Genomic DNA, 20,463 nt, shown 5'->3' with positions numbered 1-20,463 from the left:
GCCTGCTCCGGTTTCCCCTGTCCTCTGCCCCTTCACTTATTTTCATGTGTATCATGGGGTTAAAAAAAAAAAAAGGGACAGCCCTGGCTGGTGTAGCTCAGTGGATTGAGCGCGGGCTGTGAACCAAAGTGTCGCAGGCTCAATTCCCAGTCAGGGCACATGCCTGGGTTGCAGGCCGTGACCTCCAGCAATCGCACATTGATGTTTCTCTCTCTCTCTCTTTCTCCCTCCCTTCCCCCTCTAAAAATAAATAAATAAATAAAAATATTTTTTAAAAAAAGGACAAAAATGCTAATCTCCAAACCCTAGAACCCCAAGGTATTTTTGCAGGAAGGAGCCCAGGCTGGGGATTCTCAGTAATCTACCTTTCCCTGACCTCTTTCCCCAATTGACCCCACCAGCCCTGCATACCTAATGAATTACCCTCTCCCTTTGTCCTAGCCAGATGAGTGATCAATAAATAATGCTGCCTGAAATATTAATGGCAAGTTTTACACCAGGATCCCTTAGCTGTGCCTGTCACTGGGGAACTTGGGAGCTGACAGAGAAGTGCATGGCCCCCAGAGAGCTCTCCCCTGTCTCTGCCAACAGAAGGTCTTTCTTTGCCAAGATTTCAACCTGTTCCCATCTCAGCCAGAATCATGATTCACTCCTATCAAGTAAGAAGAGGGAAGGTCCCTCCGAGACCGACTCAGTCGGGCCCCCGGGAAGGATGGGGTAAGCTAAACCAAGCAGAGACCCTGCTTCATACAAATGCCTTTTATGATACAATTGAGATCCTATTCCCTCTGTTCTATGTCCATCTTGGACCTGCCAGGTCCAGCTTTCTGAGTGGTGGCTCAAAAGGAGACCTGCAACTGCCCTGCACCCACTTCTGACTATTTAGAGCATGAGCAGAAGGGACTTACGTGCTCCCAGACTTCTCTGGCCTAGATCACTCTCATCTGGTTTTCCTTTCCCTGGAAGGAGGGGAGGAGAAGGAGGAGGAGGTGAATGCTTTTGAGCCCTCCTAAACCCAACTCACCCAGTGCCAGTGCCCCTGCCAAAGCCTGGCCCACTCAGAATCCGCATGCACAGTGCCTTCCGCACAAGCACTCTTGCTCTCCTGCTTCACTTGGTCAACTCCCGAGTGCACTTCAAGTCTCCACTTACGTGTGACCCCCCCAACCCCTCCCTTCAGGCCCCTGTAGCTTCCTGCTCTTCCTCCCTGACAGCACACATCACCCTTTTTGGTCATCATCTGTTTCCCCACCAAACTGAAAGCCATGTAGTAGGCGATGGGTCTACCTGGTTCACCATTTCCCCAGCATCTAGAACAATAAGCACGTGGCACAATTTTGTGGAATGTTCAAATGATGTCCCTGTAGTGCTCCTGGAAAAACACCAGCCTCCAGACCTCAGCATCCCTCTGCTGAGCGGTGCTTGCCCCTGAGGATGGCGAGGCTGCAGCCCAGATCCGCCCCCTCCCTCCAGTTGCCCCGCGTGTGTTCAGGCTCACTTGCTCTCCTTTTTTCTCTCTCACACACACAGATGGGAGTCAGCTTTCCAGCCACATTCAGTTCTCACTTTAATTCAAAAGCTATATTGGGAAGAAGAGCAGCTTCACACTCCCAATTTAGCCTGGGAGAGAACAAGAGAGACAGCCTGGATGTTGCCAAGGAAAGGAGAAAGTTGGGTTTGGGTTGGGGAGTGGTGGCAAACATACCCAAGAGAACACTATGAAACCCCCACCACCCAGCTCCTAAAAATAAACCACACAGCACCATCACCCCACAGTGACCCCTATAAAGCCTCTTTCCTATTTCAGTGCAGCCATTGCAGGCATTATCCCAGCATAAGGATATGATACTGGGAGGCTGAGGAGACTCTGGTTATCAATACTATCCAAAGAGGAAGATGCTGCTGCTTTGGTCACTGGTAGTAGGAAACCAGGAAGTCCTTCTTAAATCTAACTTTAATCTCTCTTGTGATAGCTGAGATGGATGACGAACAAAAACAGAGCCCACAAACAGATACTTTCTCACTAATATTCATAGCAGCATTATTCACAAATGTCAATCAGTCAAAACAACCCAAAAGTCCATCAACAGATAATGGATAAACACAATGCAGTATATCCATACAATGGAATATTATTTAGCCTTAAGAAGGAATGGAATTCTGCCACATGCTGCAATATGGATGAACCTTGAGAATATTATGCTAAGTAACATAAGCCAGTTGCAAAAGCACAAATATGATTCCACTTATGCGGTACCTAAAATAGGCAAATTCATAGAGACAGAAACTATAATAGAGGTTATTAGGGGCTGGGGAAGGAAGTATGATGGGGAATCAGTGTTTTATGGGTACAGGGTTTTTGTTTGGGGGTGATGGAAAATTCTGGAAATGAAGAGTTGTCATGGTTGTACAACACTGTGAATGGGCTTAATGCCACTGAAATGTACACTTAAAATGGTTAACATATGCTATGTATATTCTAACATGATACTTAAAAAAAAAAAAGACACTGAGTCTAATGTCAGCTTCAAGACACAGACATCCTGGTCCTGGCAGGGTAGCTGAGTTGGTTAGAGAGTCATCCCCATACACCAAGCTTTCAGGTTCAATCCCCAGTCAGGGCGCATACGAGAAGCAACCAATGAATGCATAGATGGGTGGAACAACAAATTGATGTCTCACTCTCTAAAAAAATAAATAAATAATGCCTGGCTAGTGTCGGTTAGTGGATTGAGTGTGGGCTTGTGAACCAAAGGGTTGCCAGTTCAATTCCCAGTCAGGGCACATGCCTGGGTTATGGGCCAGGTCCCCAGTAGGGGGTGCATGAGAGGGAACCACACATTGATGCTTCTCTCCCATTCTTTCTTCTTCCCTTCCCCTCTCTCTAAAAATAAATAAAATATTTTAAAAATTATTATTAATAATAATAATAATAAAAGGCACAGTCATCCTACTATGATGGCTGTTTCTGCAGCTGAACCAGGGAGAAACTGGGTCCTCTAAGTTCCAGAGATTCCCTCCCTTTGCCTGCTGATAGGAGCCGAAGTGCTGCCTCAGCCCAGAGCAAAGCCGAGAAGACCCCTCTGCAGATATTCCCAGGAAGAGGAGCGGACTCTCCCTCCCATCATCACTTGTCAGTGCAGTCATCTGGATGGAGGCTCTTCAGCATCTTTCCAAGCTTCCTCTTTAGTCACTCACTCTGATGTTGCACTAAAACAGGGTGGAGTGGGGGGCAGAGTTGGAGGAGGAGGAAGAGAGGTCCTCCTTCCACCCAGCTTCTCTGACTATCCTACTGCCATTGAACCAAGGAAATGGGTGCACTTGGGCCAAGCTGCCTGTCAGCACAGTTGGACATCAGTTTTTTTTTTGCTCTCTGCTTTGAACTGGGAGGCCCCGGATGGGAGTCTGTGATGACGTGCTGACGCATCCAGCCCTCGCCCTCTCTCCAGGACTGTTGCATGGTTTCTGAGCTGGTGTCACCACCAGTCCTCCCCCACCCAACCTCCTGCCATTATTTAAAAATGGCAAGTTGGCTTTCTGACTGCCTGGGAACCACCTCAGTGGGCGGGAGCTGGGTTAGGAGCTCCCCTTGTCACTGTGCTTCCCTGTGAGAGCACAGATCACACTGCTGGGCTTGCTTGTTAGCTAGTCTGTCTCCCCAGGTAGGCCGTGCACTGCAGAAGGAGCACCCTCCTTACTTTTCTTTGTATCTTTAATGCCTAGGGCAGATTAGACGTTTGATAAACAATTGTTGAATGAATGAACCGAAATGATCTGTTCACAGGTCTCTCCCCTATTCCACTTGACTCAAGAACTGCTGTAGGGTGAAAGCTTCATCTGACTCATTCTGGGACTCCAGAGAACAGTTTCTGGTATGAGGTAGACTGGAACCCAGGCTCCGCCTTTGGCTCTCTGACCTTGAGCAAGTGACCTGCCCCCTCTGAGCTTGTATCCTCATCAATGAAACAGGGGTGAAAATGCATTATGAGGCTTTGTGAGGACAAATGCCTGTCAAGTATTTAGCACAGAGACTATCACATGGTAAACATATCTTGGGGGCAAGGGGTGTATGTTAAAGAATGTGTCTAGAGATTAAGGAAAATCAGAGGAAAGAAGCACCACCACTGACTGCTGCATTCTGGTGTTTGGAGGTAGGGGTGCAGGGTGAGGGCAGTGACAGAGTGGGGTAACCCCAGGGGCTGCCTGCCCCTCCCTGCCCCCCTCACACCAGGACTGCGGAGTCCAAGCTCACCTGCTCAAGCTCAGCAGCCCCGGCTCAGGCAGTGGTGAGGGGCCAGAAATAACTGTTGTTGCTATTCCTGACTTTCTGGGCTGGATGGGAACACTGCCTTTCTAATCTAAAGGCTGCTCTAGACTTCCTGCACATCAGTGGGCTCTTATGTAACACTCCCCTCCCTCTGCCCGCCCAAGGAGCTTCCAGAGATTTCTGCAGCAGGCTTTGCTGCACACTCAGCCGGGGGTTGGGGAGCAAAGAATTCACCATAGGCTGGATTGTCCTCTAAGCCCAAGGTCCTGCCAGCCCTGGCCTGGGAGAGAGGCTACCCAGCATGGAGCACAGAAACTGATGTCCAAGGACAGTTGTTGCTTTCTGCATCTGCAGGGAACTCTGGGACAAGAGGACCAGGGGAGCCTTACCTACGTGTTCACCTACCTCCACCCACTCCCTCTTTCCTTAGCAGACCCTCTGTGCCACCTCCCCGAGGTATTGTGCCCCAGTGTCTTCCACGTCGGGCCTAACCCCCCTGTCTGGCATAGGGCCCCTCAGACAGACTCTGAGGACAGGAGCCCAGACCCCAACTCTCTCAGGCAGACCCCGCCCAGGGCCAAGTCCTCCACGGTCTCTCCCCCACAACCTCTGGGTCCCACCTGGAGCATGCCAAGCACCCTCTTCAGAGCCCAGGTGACCTCCCTCTGCATGGGTCCTTCTCAGAACATGCTTTCTCCACCTGTGCTAGGACTCGGGTTCCCCTCTGGCACCCAGTTTCCTACCGGTAATTGGAGTGGATGAGGTGGCTTCACACTCCAACACTCTGGATGATTCTCTCCATCTCCCCTGCATTTCTCCGTGTCTCTATGTCTCCCTTTCTCAGCGCACCTCCCACCCCACCCTCTACCTGGCCTTTCTTCTTCCCCCTCAAGACCCTCTGGGGGGTGGGAGCCGAGCTACCCCACACCGATTGAAGACCAAGCCTTCCATGTTTCCGCCAGAGCCCGTCAGCCATCGGAAAGTGTGACAGGCTCCCTAGACAGAACCCAAAAAAGAGTCACTTCCTGAGCCCCAGGGCTGGCCACAGCAGTGGCAAACCACAATCTGAGCAGCACATGTAGGTGCTGACGTAGCCCGGGGTTGGGGAGAAGGAAGCGGCAGTGGAAAAAGGGGCTTGTTTTTCTCTGAGAGCAGCAGCCTGCTCAGCCCTGGGGCGGGTGTCCAAGACTTGATGGTTCCTGCTGGCTTTCTCCTAGAGCCCCTGCTGCCATGGACAAGCTCAGTTCTCCTCTCACCCCTGCCTCCTCCTCCACTGTTTGTGAAGGAGTCTGAGCACAGGCAGCAGCTCAGACCTGCAGGTCCTCCAAGGGCCTCTCGCCTTTCCCAGGGCTTCTGGCCCCAGTCTTGTGGTGGGCAAGGTCTGAGAGTCCCAGACTCATCCCTAAGCATGCACTGAGGGCCTGTGGGCACCAGACCAGAGTGCAGGAGTGGCTCAGAGCCTGCCTCACCCGCAACCTGGTTTCCTTTAGGCCCCAGGCCAGTTGTCCCATCTGGGCTGTTGGTCACAAGTTGGATACCCATGCTGAAATTTGGTTTCTTGGAAAGGGACAGTTCTTTTCACCACGTCTCCTCCCTGTTCTGTCCCCCAAGCCACAGCAAACAGCAGTGTGCCATGCTACTGGCCAAACAGACTAGGGTGTGGGGATAACTCAGATGCCCCTAGTCCTGCTGCTGAGAAAGTGGCCCAGCAGCATAACCCCACCAGGACACAGGCTCCCAGGCCTTCTCTCTCACAGGCTGCCCCATCACAGAGAGGGCTTAGGGCTGGGAAGCATGCAGGGGCTTTGAGCCAGCTCCGCTCACTGTTCCTGGGCAGAAGCTGTCTTTAGCAGCAGACACAGTGGAGGCTGGGCAGGGTTTGGAAAGCCACATTCTCCTCTGCATGAGCTGTACAGGGCAGAACAGAGATGAGAGTGGAGGGTACAGTGGAGCCCTAAATGTTTTCATTGCCCACACTGGAGCTGGAAGCTCCAGACTGACCATGGCTGGACCTCTCTTCCCCCTGAGGCCTTCACACAGCCGTCCCCTTTGCCTGGAATGCTCTCCCTCCCACTCTCCTCTGTGTAGAGTTGGTTTCCTCTTGCCCTTTCTTTATATCTGTGTAAATGTCACCTCCTCTGAGATGTCTTCCTTCACCTCTCTGGTATGTTACCCTTACAATCTGAAATTACCTTTTTTATTTATGTAGTTGTTTAATTCCCTCTATCCCACTGAATTCTAGTTTCCAGAAAGGCAAAACTACTTCTGCCTTCCCCCATTATGGAATCCCCAAGACTTAGCACTGCATCTAATACAAGCAGTGGCCAATACACTTTTTGTTAAACAGATTTTTATTCAACTTTAGCTCCTACTGCTTCCCAGTAGGAACCTTCTCTACTCCAAGCCATTTTTTCCCAGGCAGACCACACACGGACTCTCCAGGCCACCTAACCCCCAACCCCAGCCTGAAACTGCCTCTCACTTTCTGATCATGGGGTTTGGTCCTTCTCATATCCCTTCTCTTCCAAAATCTCATCATCCCTGTCCTACTCCCAGTCCCCTGAAACTTCTTCCTTCCCTTATCCCCAATGTCCTTTGGTGTAACTGACTTGGAGCCTAATGGGGCTGCTTCCTATTCTTAATTCTCGTGTAAAATGGAATGCAGACTTCCTCAGTCCAACTGTAAGTTCCTCAGAGACGGGGGCCTATGCCTCAGGCTCTATCCCAGGCCTGGCCCATAGTTAGTCCTCAGAAAAGTTTTTGGCTCTTGTGGATAATGGGTGTATTAATCAGAATCTCCTGGGCTGTAACAGAAATTGAAATGAGTCTGCTTTATTTTATTAAATAAGGGAGGAATTCACTGGTCTGCATAACTTAAACTCCCAGCTTTGTCCAGAGACTTACTCTCTGGTGGTAGATCTTGTCTCTCTAACTTCTGCATTGGCATCATCCCCAGGTGGGCTCTCCAGCCCAGATGGTAAGAAGGCTTCCAAGCTCACATTCCATTGGCTGAATACCGCCAGGAAAAGAGAATTCCTCTTTCTCACAAGTCCCCAAAGTGATTCTCCCTGGTCATGCGCCTATTCGGATTCAGTCTCCACAGCCAGAAAGGTGGAATGCTCCTAGATGGATGACATGCCCACTCCTAGATCTAGGATGGTATTATCTTCCCCCAACCACCTGGAGTGGGGTTGTTCCCAAAAGGAAATCACTGGCTGGGGAGGAGTTTTGAAAAGAAAGAAGCCCTGGCTGGTGTGGCTCAGTGGACTGAGTGCTGGTCTGTGAATCCAAAGGTCACTGGTTTGATTCCCAGTCAGGGCACATGCCTGGGTTGCAGGCCAGGTCCCTGGTTGGGACTGTGCAAGAGGCAACCACACACTGAAGTTTCTCTCCCCCTTTTTCTCCCTCCATTCCCCTCTCTCTAAAAATAAATAAATAAAATCTTTTAAAAAGGAAAAGAAAGGGGAACTGATGGTGGGTATGCAAAACAAAAGATGTTAACTATAAGAATGTCCAGAGTCCAGCTTCAGCAAGGACCTTAAGATACCTTAGGTCAGCCTGCACATCAGAATCCTAGGGGACCAGCTTGCCCTGCTTGGAGAAGGAGGATGTGCTCTTGGGATCTAGGCAGCTGCCCAGGGACAGAATACGGATCCTAGAATGAAGTGCCTGCTGAGTTCTGGCACTCACAAGCTCAAGAAGATTATGATTCAATTGGTCCAGTGTACAACCTTTCTCAGAGTTCCAGGGGTGATTCTACTGCATGGTCAAGGTTGAAAAGTTCTGCTTTAGGAAATGATGTTCTGCAGCAGCAAGAAGGCTGCATATTAGCTCTTCAGGACAATGTCTCTTGTGTTAGAAGCAGAATGTTTCTCCCTTTCTGTACCACTTGTCAGAAAAGGGTCACTGGGGTTTGCTTGGAGTCTGAGGATGGGTGGATGAACTGTGGCTGACCCTGTGGGTCAAAAACCCTGGAAACAACAATAGCCACTGTTTACTGAAAGCCAACTGCAGGGCAGGCACTGTGCTTTGGGGCCTCAGAGATGGCAGTCCATGTGTAAGTTTCAGTCCTCACAACAATTCTTCCATGTGGGTATCATTAACATTAGCCTTATTTTACAGCTGAAAAAAGCGAGATACAAAAAGCCTGAGGAAGGAACCCCACCAGGGAGTGGTAAAAATAGGCATTCAGAAATAGAACCATCTGACCCTGCCTGGCCTGGCCTTCCTGCCCCGCAGGAGGCCTCAGACAAGCTCATCACTCCTGCCCCTTAATGGACAACTTGGTGGATAGGTGGTGGGAGTGGACCCCCTACTGGCCCTAGGCACTGGGATGGGGGATCTCAGACCTAGAGCAGAGAGACAAGGGAGTCCTCGTTCACCGCTGGGTTCCTTAAGTAGATTTTTGTAAGAAAGTGTGTGTGTGTGTGCGTGTGTGTGTGTGTGTGTGGCGCGGGATGGTTACATAGGGATGAAGCATGATAGAGTTACAACCCCATCCCCACCCAGCATTCAAATCCCTTGACCCCGACTGTATGAGGCTGTTTGGATTCTTAGACACCTAGCCCTGCCCCCGTCTCTCCTGGTGTCACTGGCACCTTCCTTCCATACACACACACTTTCCGCTTTCTTTTTCATTTCAGAAAAACAACACCTCCCCTAGACTCAAAGCTAGAGCTGGAGTCTTCCGCTCCCGGAATCCCTGTGGTCTTTGGGCTGCGCACTTGACTACAGGGTAACCGGGACGGTGAAGGGCTTCCCTGCTCGCGTCCGATTCCTGGGAGACCTGCAGTATAGGTCCCCGCCTACACCTCTCCCCTCCCAAGCCAGGGAGGGGGAGTGTTATCCCGCCCCGAGTCTGGTCGCCTCGGCAGTGGCGGATCCCCGGGGACTGCAGGGAGAGCCCAGGCTGCGGCGCCTGCTCAGTTCGAGCTCACTGCGTCTAAGGCTCCCCGGGTCTGGCTTGGCGCCCAGTACCGGAGCCGGGAGGGGGAGCAGGAAGACAGCGGAAGAGCCCACTCGGTCAGGGGCTCAGGGAAACCATCTGGAGAGTGACCTCCAGGGGGCAGCACCAAACCGCTTCGCAGGTCCTCTACGTGCTAGTCTGGGGTCCCCAGACTGTCCATAGGGAAGCCCCCTTTTCAGATTCCCGCACTGCCCACCCCACCTCCAACTTGCTCTGCATAAAGATGGGAAAGTCCCCCACCATCACAAGGATCACCAGCTTCTGGTGGGAAAAAGACTCTCCTAGGGCAACCAGATTCCCTCATTCGGTCACCCAAAGGTGGTCTCTTTCCCGGAGGCGGCCAGGGATAGCCTTTCTGTTCTCGGTGGCGCAGAGGGATCCCTAGGCTCCAATATCCCATTTGAAAATGTAGGGGAAGCAGGTGACCAACGCAACGCACAGAAACCATTTGGCTATTATTTCCTAGCCTCAGTTTCCCGAGTGAAACCTGGAAAAGCACCTTGCAGTCGGTCGAGGCCCGGGGTCAAGGCCCCGCCTCTCCTGGGCGGCCTCTGACCCGGCCTGCCCAGCCGCTCCTCCCCTTCCCTCCAGCCCGGCTCCCACGGTCCCAGAGGTGGGCGGGCGGGCACTGGATGACGGCGACAAAATCCAGGCCCGACTCGCCCTCGCCCCCGCCCTGGGACGGGCTTCCCCAAGCCAGTCCCCGTCGGGGAGCCGGCTGAGCCGCGGTGCACTTCGCACTCCGCGCCTGAGCCCTCCTCGCCTGGGCGTCCCCAGCTCCTGCGCGCGCTTGGGCTCCCGGCTTGGAACCGGGGAGGAGGGAGGGAGCCAGGGAGCAGCAAGCGTCGACCCGGAAACGCCATATAAGGAGGAGGAAGGATCCCCCGGCCGGAACAAGCCTTATTTGGTCAGCACCTTATATGGAGCGGCTCTATATGGCCCGGCCACTTCCGGCTGCGGGAGGAGGGAGGAAGGCGGAGGGAAGGGGCGGGGGCAACGTCGGGAACTCCCGGGTAGCCTGTGTCCAGGAGTCCCCAGCTACGGCTTGTGACTTCAGCTGTCTCTAGACCTGGGCGCTCAGGGTGCGGGAGCCGGCGTAAGGCCCTGGGTGCGGGATGGCGGTGCCCACCGCTCTCGGATAGGGGGCTTCACGTCACTCCGGGTCCTCCCCGCCGGTCTTGCCATATTAGGGCTTCCTGCTCCCCATATATGGCCATGTACGTCACGGCGGAGGCGGGCCCGTGTGGTTACAGACCCTTCAAATAGAAGCGGATCCGGGGAGTCGCGAGAGATCCCAGCGCGCAGAACTTGAGGAGCCGCCGCCGCCAGCTACCGCCGCCGCCAGCTTCCGCCGCCCAGGACCGGCCCCTGCCCCAGCTCCGGCAGCAGCGCCGCGTCCCCACCGGCCGGCGGCGAGGGCAAGCCTGGAGACTCCACCTGCGCTCTCCACTGTGTGCCCCACGCCCCGCATGTGACCCGGCCAGGCCCCCGAGAGTGTGTCCCCCCCAAGCTCCCGCCCCGGGCTGCGCCCACCCGCCCCAACACCAGCTCTCCAGCCCTCTTGTCCGGGATGGCCGCAGCCAAGGCCGAGATGCAGCTGATGTCCCCGCTGCAGATCTCCGACCCATTCGGCTCCTTTCCTCACTCGCCCACCATGGACAACTACCCTAAACTGGAGGAGATGATGCTGCTGAGCAACGGGGCACCCCAGTTTCTCGGGGCCCCCGGCGCCCCCGAGGGCAGCGGCGGTAACAGCAGCAGCAGCAGCGGGAGCGGTGGAGGTGGAGGGGGCGGCAGCAACAGCAGCAGCGGCAGCGCCTTCAACCCTCAAGGGGAGACGGGCGAGCAGCCCTACGAGCATCTGACCTCAGGTAAGGAGGGGGCTGTGCCGAGGATTACCCGCTTCGCCTCCATCCTAGCGTCCAGTTCTTCCCCACAGCCTTTGCAGCTCTCCCTTAACCGCAGCAGTGCTGCTGGACCTCAGGGATGGAAGTGGGGTTTCCCTTCCATTCTTCGATTCCCTAGGGTCATGTGTTAGAGGGATGCCTAGGGACATCCACCCCCACCATCCTCATCCTTAGCGGTGCGCAGAGGAGCGAGCTTTTGTTTTGGATGAAGAGCTCTGGGGCTGCGTGGGTGGGTGGAGGTGGGGGGAGGGCTTGTTTTGATAAGCAGGGCTGCGAGGCGCTTTCCTCCTCCAGAATGGCTTTCCTTGACTGCCTCCGGTCCCCAAGGAAGGGCCGTAATCCATGGCGAGGGATGTCCCGGCAGCCCGGGGCAGGGGATGCGCACTAGCGGTGGCCAAAGGGGTGCTGGCGGGAATCCCTGGGCCGCGCAGCCGCAGCTGCGGAGCGCTGGGAGCTGCAATGGAGGGGGATTCTCCGTATTTGCGTCAGCTGTTGTTGAAATGGGTTCTGCCGCTGGAGCGGGTCCAGGAACATTGCAATCTGCTGCTATCAATTATTAACTAGCTCGGCAGTCAATGGTAGCCGGCCCGACCTCTTGCCTGGCAGCTCTGCTCCTCCTCGTCCTCCAGTGATTGCTCTCCAGTAACCAAGCCTTCTCTCTCTCTCCTAGCAGAGTCTTTTCCTGACATCTCACTGAATAACGAGAAGGTTCTGGTGGAGACAAGTTATCCCAGCCAAACCACCCGGCTGCCCCCCATCACTTACACTGGTCGCTTTTCTCTGGAGCCTGCACCCAACAGTGGCAACACCTTGTGGCCTGAACCCCTTTTCAGCCTGGTCAGTGGCCTCGTAAGCATGACGAACCCACCGGCCACCTCAAGCTCAGCACCATCTCCAGCGGCCTCTTCCTCGTCCTCCGCCTCCCAGAGCCCACCCTTGAGCTGCGCAGTACAGTCAAACGACAGCAGCCCCATTTACTCAGCGGCACCCACCTTCCCCACGCCTAACGCTGACATCTTCCCTGAGCCACAAAGCCAGGCCTTTCCAGGTTCTGCAGGCACTGGGCTCCAGTACCCACCTCCTGCCTACCCTGCTACCAAGGGTAGCTTCCAGGTCCCTATGATTCCAGACTATCTGTTTCCACAACAACAGGGGGACCTGGGCCTGGGCACCCCAGACCAGAAGCCTTTCCAGGGCCTGGAGAGCCGTACCCAGCAGCCTTCGCTCACTCCACTCTCTACCATCAAAGCCTTTGCAACCCAGTCGGGCTCCCAGGACCTGAAGGCCCTCAACACCACTTACCAGTCCCAGCTCATCAAACCCAGCCGCATGCGCAAGTACCCCAACCGGCCCAGCAAGACACCTCCCCATGAACGCCCCTACGCCTGCCCAGTGGAGTCCTGTGACCGCCGGTTCTCCCGTTCAGATGAGCTCACCCGCCACATTCGCATTCACACTGGCCAGAAGCCCTTCCAGTGTCGCATCTGCATGCGCAACTTCAGCCGCAGTGACCACCTCACCACCCACATCCGTACCCACACAGGGGAGAAGCCCTTCGCCTGCGACATTTGTGGGAGAAAGTTTGCCAGGAGTGATGAACGCAAGAGGCATACCAAAATCCACTTGAGGCAGAAGGACAAAAAAGCAGACAAAAGTGTTGTGGCCTCTTCTGCCACGCCGTCACTCTCTTCCTACTCATCACCAGTGGCTACCTCCTATACCTCCCCGGTCACTACCTCTTACCCATCCCCGGCCACCACCTCATACCCATCACCTGTGCCCACCTCCTACTCCTCACCTGGATCCTCGACCTACCCATCCCCTGTGCACAGTGGTTTCCCCTCTCCTTCAGTGGCCACCACATACTCCTCTGTTCCCCCTGCTTTCCCTGCACAGGTCAGCAGCTTCCCTTCCTCAGCTGTTGCCAACTCCTTCAGCGCCTCCACAGGGCTTTCGGACATGACAACAACCTTTTCTCCCAGGACAATTGAAATTTGCTAAAGGAAAAGAAAAAGGGAAAGGGGAGATAAACACAGGAGACTTAAAGGACAGGAGGAGGAGATGGCCATCAGAGGGTAACCTCTTAGGCCAGATGGAGGTTCTCAGAGCCAGTCCTTCCCCTCTACTTGACCCCAGGGTCAGCGTGGAAAGTCTGTTGGCCAACAATCCTTTCTGCCCACTTCCCTTTCCTCTTCTACTCCCTTTGACTTCAGCTGCCTGAAACAGCCATGTCCAAGTTCTTCACCTCTATCCAAAGAACTTGATTTGCATGGATTTTGGATATATCATTTCAGTATCATCTCCACCATATGCCTGACCCCTTGCTCCCTTCAATGCTAGAAAATCAAGTTGGCAAAATGGGGTTTGGGCCTCTCAGAGCCCAGCTCTGACCCTTGTACAGTGTCTGTGCCATGGATTTCGTTTTTCTTGGGGTACTCTTGATGTGAAGATAATTTGCATATTCTATTGTACTATTTGGAGCTAGGTCCTCACTTTGGGGGGGGGGGAGAAAAGCCCAGCAAACCAATGGTGATTCTTTATGTTGTGATGACGCTGTGACGATTAAGTTTTAAGCTTTTTTTGAAACAGCAGTCCTTGGTATTAGTCAGAGCATGTGTCAGAGTGATGTTCTGTCAACTTTTTTTGTAAATATTGCCCGACTGTACTCTCACATGTGGCAAAATATGGTTTGGTTTTTCTTCTTTTTTTTTTTTTTTGAAAGTGGTTTTTTTTTTGTCCTTTCACTTTAAAAAGTTTCATGTCTTGGTGCCTTTTGTGTGATACGCCTTGCTGACAGCGTGACCTGTGCCAGTTTAAGGGACGTGCTCACCTCGAGCCTTAAGGGGAGCAGGGAGTGATGATTCTGGGAGGCTTTGGGAGCAAAATAAGGAAGAGGGCTGAGTTGAGCCTTGGTTCTCCAGAATGTAAGAAAACAAAATCTAAAACAAAATCTGAACTCTCAAAAGTCTATTTTTTTAACTGAAAATGTAAATTTATAAATATATTCAGGAGTTGGAATGTTGTAGTTACCTACTGAGTAGGCGGCGATTTTTGTATGTTATGAACATGCAGTTCATTATTTTGTGGTTTTATTTTACTTTGTATTTGTGTTTGCTTAAACAAAGTGACTGTTTGGCTTATAAACACATTGAATGCGCTTTACTGCCCATGGGATATGTGGTGTATATCCTTAAGCAAAATTAAAAGGAAAATAAACTAGCTGTGGTTGCACATGTCTTTGCTGGGCTGGAGGTGGGCTGTGTAGTCTTTCTCCCTGTTGAGGGGGTCAATGGGCTTTTGCAGAGACAAAGACATTCCCACCAGAGTCGTGGGACCCACTGTGTGTCATTGGAGTGAATTCTTTATGAGGACTGGATATGGGTCTCCTCTTTTGATTCTGGGCCTGTTCCACCTCAGTCTGGTGGGCTGCAGCCTGATCTTGGTTAGTTAAAGCTAAAGAAGGCCATAGTAGGAGTGGAACACGTGTGGTCAGAGGCAGTGCTATTCTCTTGGCCCCAAATAGTCAGCGAGCCCTGCCTGTCCCCATCTCTACAAAGGGTTGGGGAAATCTATGTCCTTGGGAATTCTTGCCATGTATTTGGCAGGAGTTTTAACTCCTAAGGGGTGGGCACAGGGGCTTTGGGGAACAGTAAAAGCAGGAGCTGACTCAGCCTCTCCCTCCCATTCTCCATATCCCCAGAAACCTGAGGGTGTAGAAGAAACCTAGAAGAGGTGAGGGCTGATTCTCAAGCCAAAAATCCTTCCAGGAAGAAATCCCATTACTTGCCAGCTGGAGCTGCCATCCTTGGCAGCTACTGGGGACACAAGACAGAGTGGGCAGGAGGCTGGCCTGGTATTGAAGGTTCCCATCCAGACCAAGTCTGTTTTGTTGGAGACCTGAGATGCTAGGTTCCTCTGGCCCCAGCCCCGAGAAGGTCCACACTCATGAGTATTGAGCAGTCCTTGTGGGCTCGTGAATATCTGCCTGTTCTGTGAAAGGCCTTGAGCTGGCCGCAACAACAATGCAGATTGTGAGTTGGGGAGACAGATGTAAGTCAATTGTAACATGGTGTTATGTTATATAATATGGGCAATGATGGCGCTCTGTGGGATTGCAGAGAAGGACACCCAACCCTGGGGCTTAGGAAAGGTGGAAAAATTGAGTTGGGAAGGGTAAGTACGAGTCAACCGGGTTGGCTTCCTTTGTGTGTGAGGCAGGAAGGGTGTTGGCTGAGTTTTTGCCAGGGGGCGTGGTGGATGGATCACTGAATAGGAGTACCACCTCCAATCCTGATACGAGTCTTCTGTGAATTGATCGAACACCACCATCCATTGGTCAGATGGGTACAATAGATTTGATGTCCTGGAGTTCCCAAGCCTTGGCTCCTCTCCCAATTTCTGACCCCCAAATATAAGGACAATGAAGAATCGCCCTCCCTACCTATCATGGTTCTCAGGCTCTGAGTGAAGTCAAGGTGTCACCTGCCTCCATTCCTCTTCCTCCTAAGGGTTTCTCCCAGGTTACCAGTGGACACCTTCCCCTGGGACCAGGGGAATTCCGGCAATCCCCTGGAATTGGCCCAATTCTTTCTCTTCCATTCTAGCTTCCTGACCAACACCAGTGATCTCTGCCTTTTCCCATGACACCAAGCCTCCTCAGTCTGGAGCTGGGGGAACCAAGCCACCTTCTCTAGCACAGGGCATATCCTTTCAAGCCTCCAGGCAAAATTGCCAGGTTCTGATGGGACAATATTTGCATTGGCACATCTCTTCCAGCCCCACCTACCTCTCCCTACCTCACTCTAAGCCCAGGAACGCAAGTCTATGCCTGTTATACATTCTTAAGAATTTCTCCCACATACTCCCAAGAAACAAAACATGGCAAGAATGAAATGTGAAAGAGAGAGCAGAGAATCTGTCCCTTTAGAGCACAGGGTCTCCTATGTTATTACTGTGCATCATCTGATTCTTGAGGTCTGGGATGGGGTCCTGGAACTGGTTTTGGCAGCAAGCACCCCAGGTGACTCTGATGCAGACGGCTTGGTGAGGCATTCTGCCGAGGCTGCTAGCTACTTTTTATAAGTCCTGTCAGCGGGGTATCTTTAGGTTCTGACAATCCAAACTCAAATTTCTTGGCAAGGTTAAAATAGGGCAAGACTCAAAAATTGCCCCATTTTACAGTCCTATAGTATAAAATAAAAGAAAAGTGTTCATTTTAACTCCTGCTCCTGTGAGGGAAATCTGAAACCAAGGGCACAGGGCAGTGCTGATAAAAGCTATCATCATAAAGGCTGAGGTTTGGGAAGGGACCCAGATAGTGTTGAATAATTGTTTGCCACCTGGGGACATTGTCTAGGGCTTCAGGACTGTGGAGAAGGACAGATAGAAGTCAGGTGATGGAGGAGAGAGGGCAGGGGAACTCCTCCAACAAAGGACAGGTTTAGATTCTGAAGTAAAAGAAAGAACCATGTCTTAAGGTCCCTGACGCTTCCTCCCAGGACCTGAGAGAGATTCTTCTCTGGATTTCAGAAATATTAAACTTCATTCATTTTCAAAGATTCTGAGCACTTAGCCTGATTGTCAGGCTGAGTTGTCTACCACCCCACACTTGAAGCTCCCCCTTCCCAGCCAGAAATGGAGTCAGGAATGGGGACTATAGGCTCAGAGGTACACCTGCAATGGCCCCCTCTCTCCCCATCCCTGCTGTTTTTCCTGGTTCAGCCACACGTAAGATGGCCTGAGACAGGAAGACTGGGCAGAGTGAGATCTCAGGGTTGTAAAGAAAATGAGGCCAAGTCTAAAACAATCAGGTATTGAGCAAGTAACACTGTAACATTTTACCCATAAACCTTTGGGTGCTAATAAGTTTTTTGCACCCAAATATAAAATCTAGCCCTCCACTTCAGTGCTTTTTCTTCCAGTTTCCCTTTTCCATTACTAGAATCTAACAGAACCTTTAGAGGCAAAGCAGACTTGAGAAGTTCTTGTAGGTCAAGTTGGTGACTCAGCTCTTCAGATCCAAGTGAAACTATTTCATTTTCCTTTTCAGGGAGCTCTTTCCCACAAGCTCATTCTCCTCAGTATTTAGATTGTCATCATCATCATTATTATTACTTTATTAAGATACAATTGATATGTAGTAAACTGTACATACACAGTGTCCAATTTAGGAGTTGCTGTATATCTATGCATATGTGAAACCATCGCCACAGTCGAGATAATGAACCTATCCACAACCTCCGAAACTTTCCTTGTGCCCTCAGTGATCTTTCCTTCTCCTGCCCCCGGTCCTGAGCAACCACACACCTGTCTTCTGTTGCTATATAATTAGTTGCCATTTTATGGTGTTTCATATAAATTGAATAGTTCAGTATGTACTCATTTTGATTTGGGTTCTTTCACTTAGCATAATTTTCAGATTCATCCATGTTGTTGCATGAATAAATAGTTTACTCCTTTTTATTGCTAAATAGTATTCCACTGTAGGACTATGGTACAGTCTACCCATGCTTTCACCTGCAGATGGATGTTTTGGTGTGCTCCCTTTTGGGCTACTAACAATATAAATAAAGTGGCTGTGCACATTTGAGTACAGGTCTGTGGGTGGATGTGTCCCCTTTTACTCAAAGTAATCATCACTCATCTCCCCCCACACTCAGAGTCAGGGCCCAGACTCCTAAGGGGTTTGCTTTATGTAATCTTTCCTCCAGTGAACAGAGTCAGCCCCTTCATCATTTTTATTGCTCTACTTCAAACTCCCTCCCATTTGCTTATTCCTTCCTTCACCTTGGCAAAGGTATATAAGTCCTTGGTGATACTTTTCTGTGGAGAAAGGTACCTCATAGATGGTAGACTATGCATTGATGAGACACTCCTACAACAAAAGGAGAAAGGGGCACCCCGGCTTGTGTAGCTTAGTGGATTGAGTACCAGCTTACAAACCAGAGGACTGTTGGTTCAATTCCCGGTCAGAGCACATGCCTGGGTTGTAGGCCAGGTCCCTGGGGCCGGGGGATGGCGGGGGCGGTGCTCTAGAGGCAACTACACATGAATGTTTCTTTCCCTTTCTTGTTCCCTTTTCCTCTCTCTAAAAATAAATAATATTTTTTTTTTAAAAAGGAGGAAGGGGCTAAGATCAGATGATATAGGAAGTTACTTTGTGGGGGACTAGTCCTAAGAGGTTATCTGTACACTTTGTCTTTTATTATTATCTTCTGGGGGTTCTTCCTTGGAGTGTGTTTCTGAAACACAGGTCCCCCTCACCTACTAGTTGTCATAAAGCCTATATCCTACCTGCTCCTCAGTTCTGAAATAGGGTTGAACTTTATCTTGTCTTTCTTCTCTTTGGGCCCAGAGAGCCTGGGACTGTGGAGCAGCCTGAGCGATAAGGGCCGCTGAGGCCAAAGAGTTGGTTTTGCTTTGTGTTCCTGCCTCTGAGAAACTGGCCCTTGCAGCCTGCCCAGGTGTGTGTTAAGGCTGAGGTGGAGAGAGGGCGGCTTTACTTATTTTAGGAAACTATTCTTAATAATTAGCTTTTCCATACAGACAACAAGTGTTGGTGAGGATGTGGGAAAACCTGGAACCCTCATACATTCCTGCTGGGCATGTAAAAAAGGTGCCACCACTCTGGAAAATGGTTTAGAAGTTCCACTCCTGGGTATGTGCCCAAGAGAAATGAAAACGTGTTCTTACAAGGATATGTGTGCAAATGTTCCAGCAGCGTAATTCATAATAGCCAGAAAGTGGAAACGACCCATTGTCTATTTAACTGGTCAATGGAGGAACAAGATGTGGTATACCCAAACAGTTAAACTAACCATTCAGCAGTAAAAAAAGAACAAAATGCAAGTGTGTGCTACAACATGGATAAACCTAAAAAACATTATGATAAAGAAGTTAGGTAGAGCCCTGGCCAGCGTGGCTCAGTTGGTTGGAGCATTGTCTGTAAACCAGAGGGTCATGGTTCGATTCCCTGTCAGGGTGCATGCCTACCTTGAGGATTCAGCCCCTGGTTGGGGCGTGTGTGAGAGGCAACAGATCAATGTTTCTCTCTCCCTCTCCTTCCCTGTCTCTAAAATCAATAAGCATGCCCTTGGATGAGGATTTAAAAAAAGAAGTTAGGTACATACTGTATGATTGCATTTGCATTTATATTAAATACCCAGAAAAGGCAAATCCGTAGAGACAGAGAGCAGGTTAGTAGTTGCCAGGGGCTGGGGTAAACGTAGGTTTTGACTGCAGATCAACTTGTTATTTGAGGGATGATACAAATGTTCTACAATGGGATTGTGTTGTTTGAACAACTTTGTAAATTTACTAAAATCATTGAACGGGCCCTGGCTGGGTACCGAGTTGGTTAGAGCATCAGTGGATACTCCAAGGTTACAGGGTTCAATTTCCATTCAGGGCACATACAAGAAGGAACCAATAAATAAGTGGAACAACAAATCAATGTCTCTCTCTGTCTCCCTTCCTCCCTCTCTGAAAATCAATAAATAAAAATAAAAGTCATTGAATAGTACACTTAAAATGGATACATTTTGTTGTATGTAAACTATAACTCCATAAAGCTATTTTGAAATACCTTATACCTCCATAAAGCTAGACTTTAACTCTTTTTCCTCCCTCTCTTTGAGTGCCCATTCTCCAGCTCCAGGTGGGCTTCCTAGTGTTCATTTGATCTTATAGACCCATCCTCCATTTCTGGGGTGAACTTCTTGGGCCCTCTCTCCTGCCAGCTGCCCTGACCAGTCCGTCTGTTTGGAGGACACAGCCGTCTAAAATCGTGGTGCTGATTTGCAAAGTGAAGGCAAAAGAGCAGGCCCTAGGGTCGTGGGGGAGAAGGCCCTCTTGGGACTCCTTTTGAGGGGGGAACTTAAGAAATTGGTGAGTCAGTCCTGACCAGTGTGGCTCAGTTAGTTGGGTGGGGATTGTCCTACAAAGCAAAAGGTCACTCAGTCAATTCCTGCTCAGGGCACATGCCTGGGTTGTAGGTTTCATCCCTGCTCTGGGTCCCTGGGAGGCAACCTATCAATTTGGGGGCTGTATGTTTGTTTGTTTGTTTGTTTAAGTCAGAAAGGGTAGTTATTTTATTAGATCATCAAGCTCTCTCAAGTATTTTTTAGAGGATTCATGAGATTTTGCCCTCATCTCTGAATTATTTCTTCATTCCCATTTCACATATTTTATATATATATATATATATATATATATATATAAATATATATATATATATAATATGTATATAATACATATTTATGTATATAAATATGTATATATATACATATATATATACATATATATGTATATATATATATATATAT

General features: G+C 50.6%; 1 protein-coding gene across 2 annotated transcripts; it reads left to right on the top strand.

The window, feature by feature from the left end:
* The first annotated feature begins 10,362 nt into the window (after positions 1-10,362).
* EGR1 (early growth response 1) lies at positions 10,363-14,357 on the top strand. Of its 2 annotated transcripts, none has more exons than XM_045830194.1 (2): positions 10,363-11,104; positions 11,811-14,357. In XM_045830194.1, the coding sequence occupies exons 1-2, from the start codon at positions 10,804-10,806 to the stop codon at positions 13,139-13,141; spliced, it is 1,632 nt and encodes a 543-aa protein (XP_045686150.1). In that variant the 5' UTR covers positions 10,363-10,803; the 3' UTR covers positions 13,142-14,357. The 2 variants fall into 2 exon arrangements, with proteins under 2 accessions (XP_045686150.1, XP_045686151.1); XM_045830195.1 differs by having other exon boundaries at positions 10,367-11,104; positions 11,814-14,357.
* The last annotated feature ends 6,106 nt before the right edge of the window (positions 14,358-20,463 follow it).

The sequence above is a fragment of the Phyllostomus hastatus genome, unplaced genomic scaffold, assembly GCF_019186645.2.
Source record: "Phyllostomus hastatus isolate PE091 unplaced genomic scaffold, TTU_PhHast_1.1 phas_contig_150, whole genome shotgun sequence".
In the NCBI taxonomy this organism is placed as follows: Eukaryota; Metazoa; Chordata; class Mammalia; order Chiroptera; family Phyllostomidae; genus Phyllostomus; species Phyllostomus hastatus.
This window is presented reverse-complemented; position numbering and strand designations above follow the sequence as displayed.

What these genes read in the sequence shown, in the direction of transcription:
- EGR1 (XM_045830194.1), top strand. Translation starts at nt 10,804, where the DNA reads ATGGCCGCAGCCAAGGCCGAGATGCAGCTGATGTCCCCGCTGCAGATC. An exon ending in CTACGAGCATCTGACCTCAG is followed by an intron (nt 11,105 to 11,810) that starts GTAAGGAGGGGG and finishes TCTCTCTCCTAG; the next exon opens with CAGAGTCTTTTCCTGACATC.